The sequence below is a fragment of the Oncorhynchus tshawytscha genome, linkage group LG20 (genome assembly GCF_018296145.1).
Source record: "Oncorhynchus tshawytscha isolate Ot180627B linkage group LG20, Otsh_v2.0, whole genome shotgun sequence".
NCBI lineage: Eukaryota > Metazoa > Chordata > Actinopteri > Salmoniformes > Salmonidae > Oncorhynchus > Oncorhynchus tshawytscha.
The window spans coordinates 36,971,007-36,992,702 of record NC_056448.1 but is presented as its reverse complement, the minus strand read 5'-3'; the positions used below and the strand labels follow the sequence as shown (position 1 = coordinate 36,992,702).

The window sequence follows — 21,696 nt, the reverse complement described above, 5'->3', positions numbered from 1 at the left end:
ACACATTGTTTTCTGGCAGGATTATTCCTCAAGATGAGAGTGATACAGAGGTGAAGATGCCTACACTGACTTCTGAGCAACTAAAGAGATTCTTCCTTTTGCACCTGCTTGATCATGGAGATCTGGACAACACTGAGACAGGACAGAGCTCTGTTGAGGAACTGTTGTCAGTTCTTGGGTTTGCTCATTCAGACGACTCTCCAGAAAGGTGCTTGTTTCTGTTAGATCTGTTCTCACATGGGAAAGACTACGAGACTCAAACAGGCAGAAAAGTTTGTCACGCATTACTTCCTGTTTATCGGTCAGCCCCTGCAGTCTGGTCCATAGACCTCTCGGAGAGAAAGGGCTCTCTAAGCTGTAATGACCAGTTCCAGCTGTCTCTGTGGGGTGCACTCCCTGTCGGCTCAGAATGGGATGCACAGCTAGCCTCCTCACTCCTCCAGGCCCTAGACTACACCATCACATTGTCAGGGTGGTTGCCCACTGTAACCTGCAAGGCAGTAGGTGCAGTCCTAGGCCAATCTGCCCCTGGAGAAAAACTCAACGTCAGTCTCATCCCAGATAGTATCTCATTCCAAGGAGCTGCATTACTCTTCAAGCAAGTGAAAGAGTTTCACAAACTTAAGTATGATTTTGATAGTGGTATTTTAATGTAGAATGGTGGGGGTAAAAAAAAAGCATTTTGATCATGATTTGCAGAATAAGTCCTCTTTTTTTGTATTGACTTCCAGGGTAAACGAAATGTCAACAGCAAAGCTGGCCAGATTGGCAAGGTCAATGACATGCCGAAGACCAATGGTCGTTGAGGAGCTGACTCTTGTCTTGTCTAGGTCAATTCCAAAAGAAGGGGTGCAGTGTAGAGTGCTCAGTGGTTTAGCTTTACTCCTTAGAGTTTGGACTGTAAGGGTCTTAAATCTGATAGACTGTCCAATCCAGGGTTTCCTTCTCACTACCTTGTTGTGTCATCAGGGTCCACTCACTATCAGGCAAGTTTCTAGATCTTCTTCACACTTGAAAAAATATGGACTTTTGTTTTGTGAGGTGTGCTATTGTTTTGAAAGATGGGTTTGTGTATGTTTCCATGACAGACTGAGTAAGGAGACTCGGCAGCAGCTGGCTGTTGTGGTGTATGAGGCTCAGGATGAGGAACTGACCCAATGCTTTCTGGAAAAGTCGGGTAGTGATCTGTCTAACTGTACACTGGACTGGGATGTGCTTCACTACCTGCTGAAGACCACCACACCACACAACCCATCACCATCAACCTCAGGAGGAGCAGAATCAGAGACCAATACATACCTTATCTCCTCCCTTTGCTGAAGAATGTTCACTTTCAAAGGTCTGGGTGACACAAGATATTGATTTCTAGTTCATATCGAATATGTTGCATGATTCCAACAATGAAAATGTTGTTTTCCTGTTATAGTAATTATGTCACTTGGTACCGTATTCCTTTGTGTCTGCAGGACAAGCTCCCAGTTTGAGAGGACAGCTCTGAGAGAAATACATGAGCAACGTGCTGGTCACTTGGTGAACAGTTTAGTGAAGTCATCAGATGACTGGATCGACCTGAACAACCTGGTTTTGAACCATGATGACTGTGAAGCGCTTCGTTTTGCCCTGCACTACAGTGACGGTGTCAAACTCAACTTGTTGTTGACCATCATTCCAAAGGAGGAAATGGAGAGCATTCTGACTCTTCTACACAGAGTCTCTGAGCTCAGGTCACTGTCCAATTGTCTATCAGCATCCCTTACCTTGAATGTGACTTTTACTTGATTGAAGTTTGTGTTTTTGGGTATGAGCGACGTGAACAGACAACCTGGTCGCACACCCATTTGCATTATATTATGTTTTTTTGTGTTCCTTTAATTTATATGAAATGTTACAAATGGTCCTGTGGCGTTGGAATAGCGGTCTTACAGTTTCATACGTCTTGGCGGCATTTGATGCTAATTTTAGCTAGCAGGTTAGCTTAACATCACTATCAGCGCGATGAGACAAATCCCTGCCGGCCAAGCCCTCCCTAACCCGGAAGACGCTGGGCCAATTGTGCGTCGCCCCATGGACCTCCCGGTCATGGCCGGCTGCGACGGAGCCTGGGCTCGAACCCAGAGTCTCTGGTGGCACAGCTAGCACTGCAATGCAGTGCCTTAGAGCACTGCACCACCCGGGAGGCCCTGCTAGCAGGTTAGCTTAACATGGTTAGGGTTAGCTAACATGCTTGTAAAACGCTATGGTTGTGGTTAGCTAAAGTTCCTAATTAGGTAAGATGCTGAAGTTGTCCCCAATGCAATTCGAACATGCAACTTTCGTTTCTGTCTGAAGTAACCAGACCATTTGCAACATATCATAGGTATTGGCTGTAACCCCCACCAAAAAATGGTATTATCCTTTGTGTAGTCGGAGAGACCAAGCTGTAGTAGAATACTGTTCCAATGTACTTGTCCACCAATTTCTGCTTACCTTGCAGGGTCGAAAGGAAACTATTGCTGGAGCTGCTCCATACCTGTGCAGGATTGAGAAGGAGGAGAGGAGTGGCACCTGCACTCCTGACACTGCTGCATCACAAACTGGACCTCTCCTGCTCCTCTGCCATGGACCTGTTTGGGCAGGAGAAGACTGTTTTGAGCCTCAGTTTTGGAGACTGTAGGGTAATCTCCGCGGCCATCCAGGAAGCTGATGGTGACACCGAGCTGATCCTACACGACTGCCATGTTGAGGATGAAGGAATAGAGGAGCTGTTTCATGTTTTGCACAGGATTCATATGAGGTGAGATGCCTGTCTTAAGAAAGATTCCTTGTTTTAACATTTGTCTGACTACTTATAATGTCCTCTCCTGAATCCAACGTTTACTCCTGCAGTAAATGGTAATTGCACACAACCATTCTGTGATCTTGTGAATTTTACATTTGAACATCCAGTAGGCTAATGACATTGTTTGACTTTGTCATGGAAATTTCCTCTATTTACCAAATCATGAGAGCAAACCACACACAAGTCAGAGTTAGTTATCACAAAGTCCATCTTTAATTATATGAGCTCTATCACAACCCTGTGACTCTCAGATTTATTCAGTGTCTATCAATGAAGAGTGAGAGTCCCTCACACATTGTTACTGAGATCCTTTATAGCAAAGACACACGCAGCCAGACAGCATAGGCATAATTTATCGTTCAGGTTTGTCTCCTAAACTATGCTCTCTTCTCAAACTCAGAACCATAAACAAATCCTCCATATCAACAGGCATATATCAAATCCATCCTATCTTGACAAGATCACAGAGACACACTGACTGGCACACAGACATTGTGGAGCCAAGAGATACACGCTTGACCTCTCCCCTCTCTCCGGCCCATGCAACTTAGTTTTGACATAGAACAGATACTGCAACCCCGCCACAGTATTATACAAAAATAACATTCTGATGAGAAGTAACTTACAAACATATGATGAATATAAAACATCTTACCTATGTTACCAACCAATTCTGATTATTCCCCAACAACTTTGTTCCACAATAGCTTTGGAAAACCTCTTCTGCTGCAACTCCTGCACTTGATATTTGTGGAAGATTGCGACAGGTCAGTGAGGCTTGCTTCATTACTCTCCAGAGCCCTAGAAAAGAAGGTGGACCTCAGTCATAGCCCTTTAGACTCGAGGGCCTGTTCAACACTTGCCTTGGTTCTAGAACACTCGGAAGGGCTTTCCGAGCTGGACCTCAGTGACTGCCAACTCACTGACACACAACTGGACGTGCTGCTCCCACATCTGCACAAAGTTCAAGTCCTGAAGTAAGGACAATATCAAGTGGAATGTCCATTGAACAGCAATAACTATTGCAGATTGCACTTTTAAGACCGTAAAACTACATAATGTTCTCTCTTTCAGTCTTTGCAATAATGAAATCACAGACAAAGGTGCTGTGAAACTCAACCTATACATGATTGGCAATAGCTTCACAGAAACTGTATGGTGAGTAAAACATTCTTGCATGTTGTTCTAACATAGCAGCGTTAGCTAGATAGTTAGCAACTATTAAAAAGTTGGATAGCTAGCCTGCTAACGTAACTGTTAGCTAGCTAGCTAACTAAGCATTATAGCTAGGTAGCATAGAAACCACAACAACCAAACTCTCCGAATGGCTCGGGAGGAAGGCAGAGTCATAGACAACGGTTCAGTACCCAAGTGCATCTTAATTATTTTTTGGGATGTTGATGTTTCTGTCAGAACATTCCCAGAGTGGCCCGACACTCTTCCATAGCTGATGCTAAGTGATAATTTACACTTTCAGGTTGGGCTGTTTGTTTTGGATAGCTTTTGAAACCTCTGAAAATGTCCAGAGAAAGGAAATATGCAATTTGTTGACACTACAACATAGTAGACTTATTTATTAACCTTTATGTAAATAGGAAGTCACATTGAGAACTATTTTACAAGAGTCCTGTATACGTTTATAAATAAAACACAACAGCCCTACATACTCATTACAAATAAAACACACTATAATAAAACACAAGATTAAACATATTTAAGAAAAGCAATCATATTCTGTAACATAAGTCTCCAATCAAAGGGGCAAAATAACTAAAAGCAGATTTTCCCAATTCTGTGGAGACCAAAGGATTTCCAGAGTTATCCATCCCTGAGACCAGGTTTGCTAATTTATATGTCTCAATGAAGTAATGTACAGAGGAAGTTTCTGCAAGACTGCTATGTAAGTAAATAAGAGTGCAGCTCTCTTCTTACAAACAGAGGTCCATCCCACATGCTTGTAAAGAATACAATGACTAGTCCTAAAACCATCCCCAGTGATAAAACGTATTGCTGAATGGAATACTGAGTCCAATGGTTTCAAAACAGGCTGGCGCGTGCATATAAATGTCATCATAGTCTATTACAGGTAGAAGCGTTGTTTGAACAATCTTCCTTCTATTTTCAGAATTGAAGCAGGATTTATTTCTATATAAAAAACAATCGTCGATCTCCGCTCCTTTGTCAAGTTTTCAATGTGTGTTTCAATAGACAACTTGTCATCAATCCAGATACCCAAGTACTTATAGTGAGAACCTTGCTCCATTTGAAGTGCAAATATGCAAGTCCTTAAGGTCAACATTAGGAGACCTAGAGAACAGCATAAACTTGGTTTAATTTGCATTTAACACAAATGTAAGATCAGTAAGTGATTTTTGGAATGAGTCAATCATACTGAATGTCACGAATGGCCGGCCTGCTGCACTAAAGAGGCACAGGGATAAATAACTGTCATCTGCGTAGAGGTGAATGTTACAGGTGTTAACAGTATTTCCAATGTCATTTATACACAATGTGAACAACAATGACCCCAAAGTCGAACACTGGGGTACCCCTTTAAGCACTTCAAGAAATGTGGATTTAACCCAGTCTATCATAATAGCGGGGGAGGCTGTCACTAAGATAATTGAAATCACAAACGGGCATCAGTGCCAAGGTGTAACACAGACAACTTACTCAATAAGATAGAATGATCAACTGTATCAGACTTTTGACAAATCTGTAAGTAGGACAGCACAATTCATTTTAGCATCCAAAGCATTGACAGTATCATTTACAGCTGATGTGGTTACAGTAATAGTACTGTGCCCTGGTCTAAATCCTGATTGATGTACATTCAAAAAAAGAACGAAGTTGCAACCTTGATATGAAAACCTTGATATGGGACGATAGTTGTCAAGATCACAACAAGCCCTTATGCACTGGCAGCACATAAGTTGATTTCCACACTTGAGGAATATTTTCTGATTAATGTTAAATTAAAGATGTGGGTTATTGAGCCCACAATGAAGGACGCTGTACACTTGAGCAGACCCTTTAGCCAAATGGTCGGCCCCTGTAGATTTATTTCATGTCGAATGCCACAACCCATCAAGGACTTCATTGTCTGAATTGCTGAAAGGAAAAACCCTGACCGACATTTTCAAAATGATTCAGTAAAATTCCCCCATCAACATCCAGTACATTGTCATACTGAGTAGGTTTTTGAATTCTGTCAGAGCCTGCAGAAATAAAATGTTGATTTAAATTCATTAACGCTACCAGTTATCAGTAATAGGGCCAGACTCTACATTCATTTGTAAGGGAAGAGTAGAAGTAACACACTTTAATGATTTCAGTTTTCTAGAATTTATATGGATTTCCAGTACATGTACAGTCAGCTAGAGTGTTAATATAATAATAGCATCTCTATTGCGTATGAATTCAGATAATTCAGGTGTGAACCAAAGGCTCGATCTATTTTGAACTCTCCGTTTTTTTAAACGGGCATACTTATCTGAAATGTTGTTAAAAACAGTAATAAATTGATTTAGAGCCAATTCAGAATGGATCCACATTCACAAATGCGAGTGAATAAAAAAGTTATTTTCAACTCTGTTTTTCTGTTTGCAGCGGGCCATTTCATAGGGAATGGTCAGAGACGCTCTCATATTGTAACATCATCAAACGTTTGACAATAAAGGCGCTAACATTGCATCCATTCTAAAAGTTGAATTCTCTAAATCTATGGCTCTGCCTGCCTCCACAACTGTCACAATGTAGAATCATTCCTCTCCACAGGCTCTCCAGCAACATGATTACTGAGTTTGACATCTTATTGGCAGACAACCGCTACAAACTGTGGCCAGCTCATGTGGAGCCTGGGTGGCACGATCAGCGCGTTACTTCCCTGGGATCTACCGCTGTGACAAATGAGACCTCTAAAGTATTTTCAACAGTAGAGTTATTGATTTAAATTGAACAGCACAAGCTGTTTTCACAAAATGATTTTGGTGTAAAATAGTCCATATGACATGTTTCTCAATTATTGCCCGTGATGTGATTGCCATATAAATAACTTTTTTCAATGGATTTTTCACTTAGACATAATGTGTTTTGCATATGCTAACCTCACTGTTGTCTTCCACTTGTGTAGAAAAAAACCCTCATTGAAGAATTTGATCCTGACAAAACAATAACAGACAAGATTACCTACAGGTAACTACTTTGGGTTTAATGATCCATTACAGCTATGTTTTTAGGCTTTGCGTATTCTTGTTTTATTTCCAATCACAGCCCAAACATTGCTGAAGCAAGCCTATGTTCGGGATCAAATTTATTGGAGGTAGTGAGTTAGTGCATTTTAAATTGGCTGTCTGGTTGTATGCTGGAGGACTTCTTAGTCAGGTTTGCAGTCAAAACTGAATTAATCATGCCACAAGACTGGCAGTTTCTAAATCAAGTGTTAACTCCCATGCATCCAGGACTTGCTGCAGTGCAAATCAAACACACTTCTGAAAGCATTATCTGGAAACCCACTCTTTGCAATTGCTTGAATACCAGCCTATGTTTTACCCCTGTTTACTAATCAATGTCCGTGGTCTGGGAGCTAGAATTGGATTTATGTATACTCTGCCAATGCAGATACAAAAAAAGAGTAATGAGAGCAAGCTTCAATACAGAAAACTTAGCAAACGAGGCATTTGTGGTAATTAAGTGCATGGAGGCCGCCATCTTAACGCACGTCCCTCATTGGTTACTCTTAGACTTGCCCCACATCTATTTTATTCTCCCTCCATTTCATGGGGGTGGCAGGTAGCCTAGCGGTTAGAGCGTTGGGCCAGTAAAGGTTGCTAGATCGAATCCCCGAGCTGACAATGTAAAACAATCTGTCATTCTGCCCCTGAACAAGGTAGTTGATCCACTGTTCCTAGGCTGTCATTGTAAATAAGAATTTGTTCTTAACTGACTTGTCTAGTTAGATAAGAATAAAATACATCATGGTGCTCCCCAGGTTCCAGTGTGGGTCTCGTGGCAGGTTTCAGTGCAGAGCTACAGGACTGGTTTTTGGGATGAGGGGGGCAGGAATTGTGGAGTACAGTGTGGTCCACTGGGACAGGGATATCCTTGCTAACACCAGCTATGAGCCTGCAGGCCCCCTGTTTCAACTCAGGAGTCCAGAGGGACATATGTACCAACTACATCTACCTCACTGCGAGGTTAAGGGTGAGTGAATTGTTGTCTTCACCAATCTGCATTGAAACACCACACATTATGAAAAATTGGTTTCATGCATTTCATCTCTCCCAGTGTCTGCAGCTGAGAACCTTCTTGTGGCCCACATATGCAGAAAGAACAGGGAGTTCTTAATACCCAAGGTGACACACTCACACGTGATTGTAAGCATTAGTGGGCTTTCAAATTATGGAAAAGCTCGTAAAAAACAATCCAACAGCAACCGTATCCAAGGACAGGTGCTACTGTTCCTTGAGCCTGAAGCAACTCCAGAAGAGCAACGGCTCTGGGTGTTCCTGCTGCCCCGAGACATGCCGCCAGACCAGGTACGTCCAAGTCCCTGAAAATGAACTTCTCCCTTTTCAAATATTTTGTCAACTTATGAATAACTGGTTAGTTGCCTGGGCCTGGTTTCCCAAAATGATCTAAATAAAGGGAAATAAAAAATATATACTTCATATTCATCATCTCCAGCACCATCCCAACATCAACATACTGTATGTGAAAATGGAGTGTTTTGTATTAAAAAAAGAGAGAAAGATTGTGCTTCCAATGACGACATCAATCAATTAGTAGGAAATGCCTACTCACTTAGAGAGGGAGGGAGGTTTAGAGAAGGAGGCCATCCGTATTCTCTGATACAGAGTATAATTAATGGTTCCTTCTATCAAGGCAAGTTGCCCAGGTTCCCAGGCAGCAAAACATCCCCAAACCATCACACTACCAGCACCACCATGCTTGACCGTTGACATGAGGTTCTGACCGTGGAATGCAGTGTTTGGTGTTCTCCAGGCATAATGGGACCCATGTTGTCCAGAAAAGTGGGCTCCAGGCCATCCGTCTGAGCTGAAGCTGGGACTTGCAGCAAGAAAATGATCCAAAACACACAATCAAGTCGACATGAAAATGGCTAAAAAGCAACATATTTGAGGGCTTGGAATGGCCTAGTCAAAGTCCAGACCTAATCCCAATGGAGATGTTGAGGCAGGACTTGAAACAAGCGGTTCATGCTTGAAAACCCACAAATGTGGTAGAGTTATAGAAGTTGTGCATGGAAGAGTGGGCCAGAATTCCTCCTCAGAGATGTGAGAGACTGATCAACAACTACATGAAGTGTTTAGTTGAAGTCAATGCAGCTAACGGTTACAATTTTAATCCATCTGGGTACAAACTGTCAACATCACACGATGCACACTGACGATTATTATACATATTTTTTGCAGATATTTACTTAATAAGCTTTTCATGGTAAGGTTGTACACCTGTTGTATTTGGCACGTGACAAAACATTTTTTGGTCATTGGAAACACTTATCTTCCACAAGCTTTACTACAAAACAAAAACATGCATTTTTCACATACAATGGCAAGAAAGAGTATGTGAACACTTTGAAAATACCTGGATTTCTGCATAAATTGGTCATAAAATGTCATTTATTTATTGAACGCACTGTGTAAACATTCACAGTGCAGGGTGGGGAAAGTATGTGAACCCTTGGATTTAATAACTGGTTGACCCTCCTTTTGCAGCAATAACCTCAACCAAATGTTTTCTGATCAGACCTGCACAATGGTCAGGAGGAATTTTGGACCATTCCTCTTTACAAAACTGTTTCAGTTCAGCAATATTCTTGGGATGTCTGGTGTGAACTGTTCTCTTAAGGTCAAGCCACAGCATCTCATTCGGGTTGAGGTCAGGACTCTGACTGGGTCACTCCAGAAGGTCAGGACTCTGACTGGGCCACTCTAGAAGGCGTATTTTCTTCTGTTCTTCTGTTCTGTTTTGGGTCGTTGTTCTGTTGCATCACCCAACTTCTGTTGAGCTTCAATTGGCAAGACAGATAGCCTAACATTCTCCTGCAAAATGTCTTGATAAACTTGAATTCATTTTTCCGTCGATGATAGCAAGCTGTCCAGGCCCAGAGGCAGCAAAGCAGCCTCAAACCATGACGCTCCTGCCACCATAGTTTACAGTTGGGATGAGGTTTTGATGATGGTGTGCTGTGCCTTTTTTTTCTCCACACATAGTGTTGTGTGTTCCTTCCAAACAATTCGACTGTAGTTTCTTCTGTCCACAGAATATTTTGCCAGTAGCGTGGTGGAGCACTTTTGCAAACTTCAGACGTGCAGCAATGTTTTTTTTGGACAGCAGTGGCTTCTTCTGTGGTGTCCTCCCATGAACACTATCCTTGTTAGTCTTTTACGTATCGTAGACTCGTCAACAGAGATGTTAGCATCCTCCAGAGATTTCTGTAAGTCTTTAGCTGACACTAGGATTCTTCTTAACCTCATTGAGCATTCTGCGCTATGCTCTTGCAGTCATCTTTGCAGGACGGCCACTCCTAGGGAGAGTAGCAACAGTACTGAACTTTCTCATTTATAGACAATTTGTCTTACCGTGGACTGATGAACATCAAGGCTTTTAGAGATCATTTTGTAACCCTTTCCAGCTTGATGAAAGTCAACTATTCTTAATCTTTGTTTGAGGCATGGTTCACATCAGGCAATGCTTCTTGTGAATAGCAAAATCAAATTGTGTGAGTGTTTTTATAGGGCAAGGCAGCTCTAACCAACATCTCCAATCTTGCCTCATTGATTGGACTCCAGGTTAGACTCCTGACTCCAATTAGCTTTTGGACAAGTCATTAGCCTAGGGGTTCATATACTTTTTCAAACCTACACTGCGAATGTTTAAATGAAGTATTCAATTTAGATAAGGAAAAATACAATAATTTGCGTTATTAGTTTAAACACACTATGTTTGTCTATTGTTGTGACTTAGATGAAGATTTGATGACCAATTTATCCAGAAATCCAGGTAATTCCAAAGAGTTCACATACTTTTTCTTGCCACTGTATGTTGGGGTGGTGCTGGAGATGAAGTTTCCCTTTACGGCTAAAGGGAACCTTTGTAGGAGCATCGTTATATCTCTGAGCTGTTTCCCGAAACCATCGTTACTAAAGTTGCACTTGAAAACACTTGTTATTTACAGACCGCCTCAGACCACTGGTAGAACAGCTAAGTGCATCGTTAGATACTACCCTACCTACCCCATGTTGCGCAACATTTCTATGGGCTATGCAATTGCATGAGAAAACAGAGTTTTGATTGCCTCTTAAAAAGAGGAGTATCCCATCAGCTTTCTATAGGCTAGGCCTACAATATTTATTTATTCATCAACTTTCCTAATATTAAGCACAATGCTTCACTTTACAACAGGAGTATAGCCTACCTGGCTGGCATGAAAATGAACCACGGGAAAAGCATCCTCCATTTGCTATTTAGGTGCATAGATGGCGTGTATTTTTTTTCTTCTGTTTTTCCCCTGTTCCAAGACAGGTGCATGATAATGGTCCATTCTAAATCAAAACTAATTTCACACATATAAATGATTTAGCATATGTAAAGACAACATTAAATTAAGAATAGTCTGACGGGTGACAATATTAGCCTATCACTTGTGAATAATTTATTATAAGAAACTGTGCTTACCTTTTTTTTGCAACCTTTTTCAAACCATGGTCGCACACCTCATGTATCCTAGCCCATAGACCTATATGCTTTAATAAGGTTTCTATCACAGCTAAATAAGTGGTCTAATAACTTCTTAAAATTAAGCACATTAATCCGCTTTATAAGCAATGGAGAGCTTAACTGTCATACATACATAGGCTGTGCATGAGTTTCAAGTTTGGGGAAGATCATTTTCATCTTTTGAGAACCGCTAATTGATTGCATTTTGGAATATTCGCACTTACTGTTGTGTGCGCATTGCTGCGCTTATAATGTGAAAAAATAGTTTAACATTTGAAGCTAAACTATTAGTCTATTATCCTTACTGCTTTAAACAAAAATGATGCAAGTGGTTGTATTAATTTGGGATCTATTGCCTCCTACATCTGTCCCAGAGTATGTTTGGAATATTTATTTATTGTGCAGAAGGACAAGTTGACCAATCGAATAGGTAAACGTTTTCCATATTGGGGCGGCAGGGTAGCCTAGTGATTAACGCATTGGACTAGTAACCAGAGGGTTGCAAGTTCATATCCCCGAGCTGACAAGGTACAAATCTGTCGTTCTGCCCCTGAACAGGCAGTTAACCCACTGTTCCTAGGCCGTCATTGAAAATAAGAATTTGTTCTTAACTGACTTGCCTAGTTAAATAAAGGTCAAAAATTAAATAAAAATTGGGGATAGTAGGCTAGTATTTTGGCTGTTCGTTAGGCCTACTCATCTTGTTGGCTGATGAAAAGTAGGCTAAATGTGGGCAGTTCTAACATCTTCAATATGCCCCTCGGAATTCCATATGAGTTGCATCCCCAATGTGTCTGTCTTCATTCACTTGTAGCTTACTTCTTAGTTAAAATGCCTGTGAGAACGACCTGATCATGTGACTGGCATTGGCTACATCTGAGAGAGCCATGTGAGTGCACAGCTTTCCCTGGAATTATAATTAGCTTTTAACTTATTAGATTCAACCTGAGTGCCAAACGGCCACTTTGGCCGCAAAAGGCATGGATTTTTAGTGGGCATTATGGCCACACAAGGCAGATGCCGGCGGGAAATTTGAGGGACTGATGCTTGTCAAGTGCTTGTCAAATTCTGAACGAGAGACTGATGAAGTGTGTGCAGCTTGCGACTTTTTTCAAATCATCATTAGATTCTATCTAGGAGCTGAGCCGTCATCAGTATTGTGGAATAATTGAAGTATTGTGGAATACATTGAAGGTAAGATTTGAATGGAGAAAGCTGATCCTAGAGTAGCGCTCCCTTTCTTTCGATCCTATCAGTATCGACAAATGCTCAAACGACGCACTTAGTGACCGTTCTCTCTATGTGGTGTTTTGGGAAACACGTGACATCTCCAGCTGTTATAGGAACGTTAAAATACTTGTGAGCTTAAGGTCCTTCACTACAGGGAAACCGGGCCCAGATCCTTACAATTTATATTAATGTGTAACTCGACTTAAAGTTACGAGTCAGTGATGCACAAAGTAAACTGTAATATCGGGCCGATTTCCGCAACAACTAAGAATGTGAATCGCGAGGCTACACTTCTCTGCTGTTCTGGTCCTGCAGATATCGGGCGTCTTCCTCTGCCCATGCGTTGCTGATGCATGCCAGATCTTACGCCTGGATAGGTATTTTACGTATCAGCTAACCACATCATGTTATAGCAATCTGGTGCCCAATGGCACGGTCGGCGACATGGAACACAACCATTGGTTGATGCATGTAACATCTGAGCAGGGAAACACGACCATCATGTTGCAGCAGTGTGAAGTGCACATGGGATATTTTTTGCTACTTCAACGTCTTGGATCAACCTCATCTGCAGAATCTGCAGTTCATCCTTATTCTCATTGCAACATCATATCGCTGAGTCTGTTTAAATTGTAACATGAGGGAGAAAAAATAAAATAACTAAACATTGTGAATTCCAAACGAGCCCCTTGCCCCTACCAACTCACTCGGAGTTCCCTCCATTTTCACGTGTAGCTGACAAAACTAAGAGGGTGACTTCCAGAGTGGCAAGAGGATCCAATTACGGGTCTAATTAGCCCCTCCCACCCTCTCTAATGTTCACTCCTTCAGCATTTGGACACTTGTGCATATGATGGAGGCGCATGTGAACGTGCAAATCGAGGGGCAAGGGGGAAGATGAAAGGCCTGGTTTGGGATTCAGCATTCCTAAACCCTATTTTATCTGTCTGAGTCAAAATATTTTTCTCACAGGTGGAAAATCAGCACAAAGAGTTCACATTCATTAAGACCAGCTCATCCTGTATGCTGACACCCACAGCCAAATATAGTGTGACTTCTGACCTCAAACAAGGCTTTCTTGTTCAACCCAAAGTAAGTGGAACAGAAAACCAGAGACATCTTGCTAATAATGTCACGTTATTCTGCCTTCCATTAGGACTAACCATACCATTTTTCCATCTCTCGATCTCTCCTTTTTTTCCCTCACATGTTCCATCACTTACTCTTTCAGAAATACACTTTGCACATTGCACATTGCACATACCAACACGCCACCTTTGAGGTCTTCTTGAACCGTAGTATCACCGAACTCAAAATGAAAATTCTGGAGACAAAGCTAAAGACGAGGAAACGCTGGTGTCGCCGAGTGATTCTCAACACACCACGGGGTAATCGTTTCCTTCTTACCAACCAGTCAGACAGGATATTTGCTTTATCATACACACAGATTTAATTTTAAACCTGTACTGTTATCCTACATTACATTCAATCTGATAACATGGTTATCTCATCTGTCTGCTGCATTAAATAAATTCCTGGCCACACAGGTCTCACCATGTCTCCTCCCCTACTTTCATCAGATAATGCTGCTAAGATAAAAAGATTCAATGAGCAGCAGTGGATAAAGAACCTGTGTGACATACTGAGAGAACTGTCAAAGGACGAAATTAAGAAGCTTAAGTCAATGATGAGGAATAAGGAACAAAAGCCAGTCCCCAAGAGTGCTCTGGAGGGACGAAAAAGCCCCGAGGAGCTTGCAGAGCTGATGGTGGAGACCTGGGGGATGCATGACTCCATCAAGGCCACCAAAGAGTTCATGGAGAGACTGCCACGCAATGACGATCGAGTGACCTCCTTGCTGCAGCCATTCTTGTAGCATTTTGGCAAAGGTTGGGAGATGATGGAAGTGTGGTGGCTACCTGCAAAAAACTATGGGAGTATGCTTTTACAAGGTCCAAAACTCAGGGAAAATCAAATCCATTGAAATTGATATAATGAACAGAGCATTTAGAGAACAAATATATTGTATTGCAGTTGTCTTTAATTTTGTAAACTTTTTGGGGGAAAAAATCAAGTTCAGTTGAACAATATATTTTGAGATTTTATGTATATTTCAAAACTTTTTTTTTATCACTGAAATATGTACAGTATGACCAACGACAACTTTGTAGTTCAATGTATATTTATATTTGTAAACTTTTTTTTCAACCACCAGAATAATATGTAAAGTATGACCAATGACTTTTTCTACCTGTTTGAATCTTGGTGTTGTCTCATCCACACATTCGGATAAAACCATGAATCTAATCCGTGGCCAATTATTGTTCTACCCTTTCACTGTCATAACGGTACAAATCTTTGCCGCAAATCCTAAAACTAGTATGTATGATTATTGCTATCCTCATTTCATCAGGAAAGACAAAAATGCCAAAACCCTCATCATTAGTGTACTTGCTGTTATTCCCTCTTAATAGTCGCATTTTGCATCACATAGTAACCAATTCTTGATATTAACCAATAGCCTACACTGTTCTGCTTGTTTTTTAATTTTTTTCTTAAATGTGCTTTTCTATGCAATAAAGATTAGGGTACACACTGAGCAATAACCTACAATATTGGTAGGCCTAAACCTAATATTTTGTTGATTAAATACATTATTTAGATTGTAAATTGCATTATTGAACTCTTCTTATACAATAAACAGCAGTCAACAGACTGCACTAGCCCAATAGCAGCTAGCTAGCTGCAATCCTGATGAGCTTCTCCTGGCTAACGTCCCTGTCCCGAAGCAAGCACCAACTAGCCTGGAGCTAGCCTATGCTAGGCCTATCTCCCCGCAAGCTGAAGAGGTCCATCAGCCACTCCTTGGGCTACAATACATATTTTGCCTGGACCCCTTTTCTTGCCGATATGGAACCCCACCGATCCATCACGACTGGATTCAACAGGCCCCTCCGTCACGGCGTCCCCTGAATGCCCATCTGCTAGCCGTCTAGAGCATACCGGACTGTTAGCTGAGGTGGTCCATCAGTCACTTTCTTGGGCTACTATATCGATTTTGCCAATTGGCCTGGACACTTTTACTACACAGACCCCTGCTGATCCATCACGACTGGTTTGCCGACGTAATCCGCACAAGGGGGCTACAACAGACTTCGTCCATCGTGATGTCCCTCTAAAGTCCTTCTGCTAGCCTGTTAGCCCCGGCCTGGTAGCTGTCTGAATCGCCATGGCTCCAGCCCGTCCAGCTACTCATTGGACCCTATGATCACTCGGCTACGCATGCCTCTTCCTAATGTCAATATGCCTTGTCCATTTCTGTTTTGGTTAGTGATTATTATCTTATTTCACTGTAGAGCCTCCAGCCCTGCTTAATATGCCTCAGCTAACCCTCTTGTCCCACCTCCCACACATGCGGTGACCTCACCTGGTTTAATTGATGTCTCTAGAGACTATACCTCTCTCATCACTCAATGCCTAGGTTTACCTCCACTGTATTCACATCCCACCATACCTTTGTCTGTACATTATGCATTGAATCTATTCTACCGCGCCCAGAAACATGCTCCTTTTACTCTCTGTTCTGAACATACTAGAAGACCAGTTCTTATTGCCCTTAGCCGTACCCTTATCCTACTCTTCTGCACCTCTGGTGATGTAGAGGTTAATCCAGGCCTTGCAGTGCCTAGCTCCACTCCCATTCCCCAGGCACTATCATTTGTTGACTTCTGTAAACAAAAAAGCCTTGGTTTCATGCATGTTAACATTAGAAGCCTCCTCCCTAAGTTTGTTTTATTCACTGCTTTAGCACATTCTGCCAACCCGGATTTCCTAGCCGTGTCTGAATCCTGGCTTAGGAAGGCCACAAAAACCCCTGAAATTTCCATCCCTAACTATAACATTTTCCGACAAGATAGAACTGCCAAAGTGGGCGGAGTTGCAATCTACCGCAGAGATAGCCTGCAGAGTTCTGTCTTACTATCCAGGTCTGTGCCAAAACAATTTGAGCTTCGACTTTTAAAAATCCTCCTTTCCAGAAAAAAGTTTCTCACCATTGCAGCTTGCTATAGACCACCTTTTGCCTCCAGCTGTGCCCTGAACACCATATGTGAATTGATTGCCCTCATCTACCTTCAGAGCTCGCGCTGTTAGGTGACCTAAACTAGGACTTGGTTAACACCCCGGCCATCCTACAATCTAAACTTGATGCCCTCAATCTCACACAAATTATCAATGAACCTACCAGGTACAACCCCAAATCTGTAAACACAGGCACCCTCATAGATACCAACCTGCCCTCCAAATACACCTCTGCTGTCTTCAACTAGGATCTCAGCGATCACTGCCTCATTGCTTGCGTCCGTAATGGGTCTGCGGTCAAACGACCACCACTCATCACTGTCAAACGCTGCCTAAAACACTTCAGAGAGCAGGCCTTTCTAATCGACCTGGCCCGGGTATCCTGGAAGGATATTGACCTCATTCCGTCAGTAGAAGATGCCTGGTTATTATTTTAAAAGTGCTTTCCTCACAATCTTAAATAAGCATGCCCCATTCAAAAAATGTTGAACCAGGAACAGATATAGCCCTTGGTTCACTCCAGACCTGACTGCCTTTGACCAGCACAAAAACATCCTGTGGCGTACGGCATTAGCATCAAATAGCCCCCGCGATATGCAACTTTTCAGGGAAGTTAGGAACCAATATACACAGGGAGTTAGGCTAGCTTCTTCAAACAGAAATTTGCATCCTGCAGCACAAACTCCAAAAAGTTCTGGGACACTGTAAAGTCCATGGAGAATAAGAGCACCTCCTCCCAGCTGCCCACTGCACTGAGGTTAGGAAATACTGTCGCCACTGATAAATTCACAATATTTGAGTATTTCAATAAGCATTTTACTACGGCTGGCCATGCTCTCCACCTGGCCACCCCTAACCTGGTCAACAGCCCTGCACCCCCCACAGCATCTTGCCCAAGCCTCCCAATTTCTCCTTCACCCAAATCCAGATTGCTGATGTTCTGAAAGAGCTGCAAAATCTGGACCCCTACAAATTGGTAGGGCTAGATAATCTGGACCCTCTCTTTCTAAAATTAGCTGCTGAAATTGTTGCAACCCCTATTACTAGCCCGTTCAACCTCTCTTTCGTATCGTCTGAGATCCCCAAAGATTGGAAAGCTGCCGCGGTCATCCCCCTCTTCAAAGGGGGGGACACTCTAGACCCAAACTGCTACAGACCTATATCTATCCTACTCTGCCTTTCTAAGGTCTTCGAAAGCCAAGCTAACAAACAGATCACAGACCATTTTGAATCCTACCGTACTTTCTCCGCTATGCAATCTGGTTTCCGAGCTGGTCATGGGTGCACCTCAGCCACGCTTAAGGTCCTAAACGATATCATAACCACCATTGATAAGAGACAATACTGTGTAGCTGTATTCATCACCATGGCCAAGACTTTCGACTCTGTCAATCACCACATACTTATCGGCAGACTCAACAGCCTTGGTTTCTCAAATGACTGCCTTGCCTGGTTCACCAACTGCTTCTCAGACAGAGTTCAGTGTGTCAAATCGAAGGGCCTGTTGTCCGGGCCTCGTGTAGTCTCTATGGGGGTGCCACACGGTTCAATTCTCAGGCAGACTCTTTTCTCTGTATACATCAATGATGTTGCTCTTGCTGCTGGTGATTCTCTGATCCACCTCTACGCAGACGACACCATTCTGTAGACTTCTGGCCCTTCTTTGGACACTGTTAACTAACCTCCAGACGAGCTTCAATGCCATACAACTCTCCTTCCGTGGCCTCCAACTGCTCTTAAATGCAAGTACCAACTAAATGCATGCTCTTCAACCGATCGCTGCCTGCACCTGCCCGCCCATCCAGCATCACTACTCTGGACGGTTCTGACTTAGAATATGTGGACAACTACAAATACCTAGGTGTTTGGGTAGACTGTAAACTCTCCTTCCAGACTCACATTAAGCATCTCCAATCCAAAATTAAATCGAATAGAATCGGCTTCCCATTTCGCAACAAGGCATCCTTCACTCATGCTGCCAAACATACCCTCGTAAAACTGACTATCCTGCCGATCCTTGACTTCGGCAATGTCATTTACAAAATAGCCTCCAACACTCTACTCAGCAAATTGGATGCAGTTGTCGTGCCTTTACTATCATTAACTGAAGACTTCGTTTTTATCAAAGATTCTCTGTAATTATTATTACGCTTACGCGATTTAACTGATTAATCATGTAACTGTAGCCTAGTGGTTAGAGCATTGGACTAAAAACCGAAAGGTTGCAAGTTCGAATCCCCGACCTGACAAGGTACAAATCTGTCGTTCTGCCCCTGAACAGGCAGTTAACCCACTGTTCCTAGGCCGTCATTGAAAATAAGAATTTGTTCTTAACTGACTTGCCTAGTAAAATAAAGGTAAAACAATTATTTTTTTTAAACTAGGAAGTCGGGGCACCAAGGAAAATATTCAGATTACAAAGTTATAATTTTCCTAATATAACTTTTCAGCTATTTTCATATCTGATCAATGAATTCTTCTTTACCTCACGTTAGTCTCATTCCAAATGTTGTAAATGGTTGGTTATCTGCACGAACCCAGTCTTCACTATGAGTCATCCATACATCAATTGTCTTAAATCATTTATTTATTAACTAACTAAACAATCACAGAAGTGCACAAACAAACAAAGTAAATATGGTTACAAGAAATGATAGGGGAATGTGTCCTAGTGGGCTAAACCGGCATGGTGGCTTATTAGACAAAAGGGGAGTGGGGGTCGACTGAGATGACAACACACGGTTGATAATTATAACAATTTAAATGCTAATCCTTTGCACATGAACGCCCACTCATTCGGGAACAATTGCAATCAATATATATATTTACGCTCAGTGTGTCGTCGGGGTCTCTGTTGAAAAGTTTGTTTCTGTTGGAGAGTTTGTCCGTCCTCTCTGTCGTAGTTAGAATGGATAGTTCAGAGTGACATTCATTCATGTCGTTATGGATAGATGTTTCGGCGGTTGTCGGTCTTCGCGTTCAATGATACCGAATTCCTAGCTGCAGACTAGTAATTAATATCAGACTTGTTTTTATTCTGTCGGTATCGATAGTCTAAGAGTTTAACCACGTGGGATGGTTAAAAGATTCAGCAGTCTGGTCTCAAACCTTGGCCCTCTCGTTATACAACAATTAGATGTAAGCCTCATATCTGAGGCTATTATATAAACAGCGTTATGGTAATGTGGCCGTATTGTCTCCCATGAGTTTCACAATATTGTACCAAATGGACCAGTTCGTAGCTGGATTCTTCACCGATCTTTTATACCTTCACCAGAACATAAATGTTGCTCGGACAACAAGTTCTGTGAGGTGGAAGAAATTCCTTTGTTCTCTATGAAAATTCACTCTGTCTCTATACTGTGGCCATGAGGAGATCATCTCCAGGAATTTACGACCTCTCTCTGACCACAGCAGCCTGGGTGTAGGAGATAGGGGGATGGGGCTTGCTGTACCCAAAGAGGGCAATGTCATGACAGTCTATCACAGTGCCATCCGTTTTGTCACCAAAGCCCCATATACTACCCATCACTGCGACCTGTATGCTCTCGTTGGATGGCCCTCGCTTTATATTCGTTGCCAAACCCACTGGCTCCAGGTCATCTATAAGTCTTTGCTAGGTAAAGCCCCGCCTTATCTCAGCTCACTGGTCACCATTGCAGCACCCACCCGTAGCACACTCTCCATCAGGTATATTTCACTGGTCACCCCCAGAGCCAATTTCTACTTTGGCCGCCTTTCCTTTCAGTTCTCTGCTGCCAATGACTGGAATGAATTGTAAAAATCACTGAAGCTGGAGACTCATATCTCCCTCACTAACTTTAAGCACCAGCTGTCAGAGCAGCTCACAGATCACCGCACCTGTACATGGCCCATCCAACTACCTCATCCCCATACGGTTATTTATTTTTGCTCCTTTGCACCCCGTATCTCTACTTGCACATTCATCTTCTGCACATCTATCACTCCAGTGCTTAATTGCTAAATTGTAATTATATAGCCACTATGTCCTATTTATTGCCTTACCTCCCTTATCTTACCTCATTTGCACACACAGTATATAGACTTTTTTTCTATTGCTTTATTGACTGTATGTTTGTTTATTCCATGTGTAACTGTGTTTTTGTTGTTTGTGTTGCACTGCAGATAATTGACTTCAATTGTATTTATTTATGGCAATGTGATCTGGTCTGCTTGGCTAGCGAGGAGAACCTTTGTGGTCAGTGTTGCCAACTAATTTTCAGGGGAGGTTGCTAGAGGCAGGTCGATTTGTTGCTAAATGACGTGATATCATTGCGTAATAACGTAAAACTGCGTCATTACTTAGCGGCATTATGTAGAATACACAATAACGTTACTCAAATTGACTGGCCATCTCTGTGAAAAATATGATTTGACATTTGTTAGTTTAGATTTGTTTGTTTATCACATTTTTATTTGTAAAAGTAATAAATGCAACACATTTTATATGATCAGATATATTGATTTTTAAACACGACACTTAATTATTGAACGATTACATTTTACTTTTCTTTTTATCTAGTAAACCTACACATTCTGAACAATTATAGTTTTAAGCAGTGTATTGGTAGTTAGTTATCATGCCTGGCTGCAAAAGTGCATTGTGAGTGACGTCAGCAGCAGACGCTCAGCTCGTGCACAGGCAGCTGCAGTCAGCCAACAATGATTTGCAATCTGCAGAAATTGCTGCTGGCTGTGCACGAGCTGAGCGCCTGAGGTCACAACGCACTTTTGCAGCCGGGCACGTGTATTGTGACCGAGTGTGTGACAGAGAAAATCTTGTTTGTGTAATTTAGAGGGAA

At 42.1% G+C, this 21,696-nt stretch overlaps 1 protein-coding gene across 6 annotated transcripts in view; it reads left to right on the top strand.

The window, feature by feature from the left end:
• The window catches only part of LOC112220088 (NACHT, LRR and PYD domains-containing protein 4B), a 30,550-nt gene extending 15,087 nt beyond the window's left edge, over positions 1 to 15,463 (top strand). For 2 of the 6 annotated variants that reach the window (XM_024381693.2, XM_024381695.2), the window contains exons 7-9: positions 20 to 625; positions 732 to 1,339; positions 1,467 to 1,683. In XM_024381693.2, coding sequence (XP_024237461.1) covers positions 20 to 625; positions 732 to 1,320 — 1,195 coding nt within the window. In that variant the 3' untranslated portion in view covers positions 1,321 to 1,339; positions 1,467 to 1,683. Of the gene's footprint in view, positions 1 to 19; positions 626 to 731; positions 1,340 to 1,466; positions 1,725 to 2,473; positions 2,774 to 3,525; positions 3,796 to 3,892; positions 3,977 to 6,595; positions 6,741 to 6,950; positions 7,013 to 7,808; positions 8,021 to 8,104; positions 8,356 to 13,765; positions 13,886 to 14,024; positions 14,182 to 14,340 lie in introns of those variants that run through there. The other 4 variants (XM_024381698.2, XM_024381699.2, XM_024381696.2 and 1 more) reach the window with 4 other exon arrangements.
• The last annotated feature ends 6,233 nt before the right edge of the window (positions 15,464 to 21,696 follow it).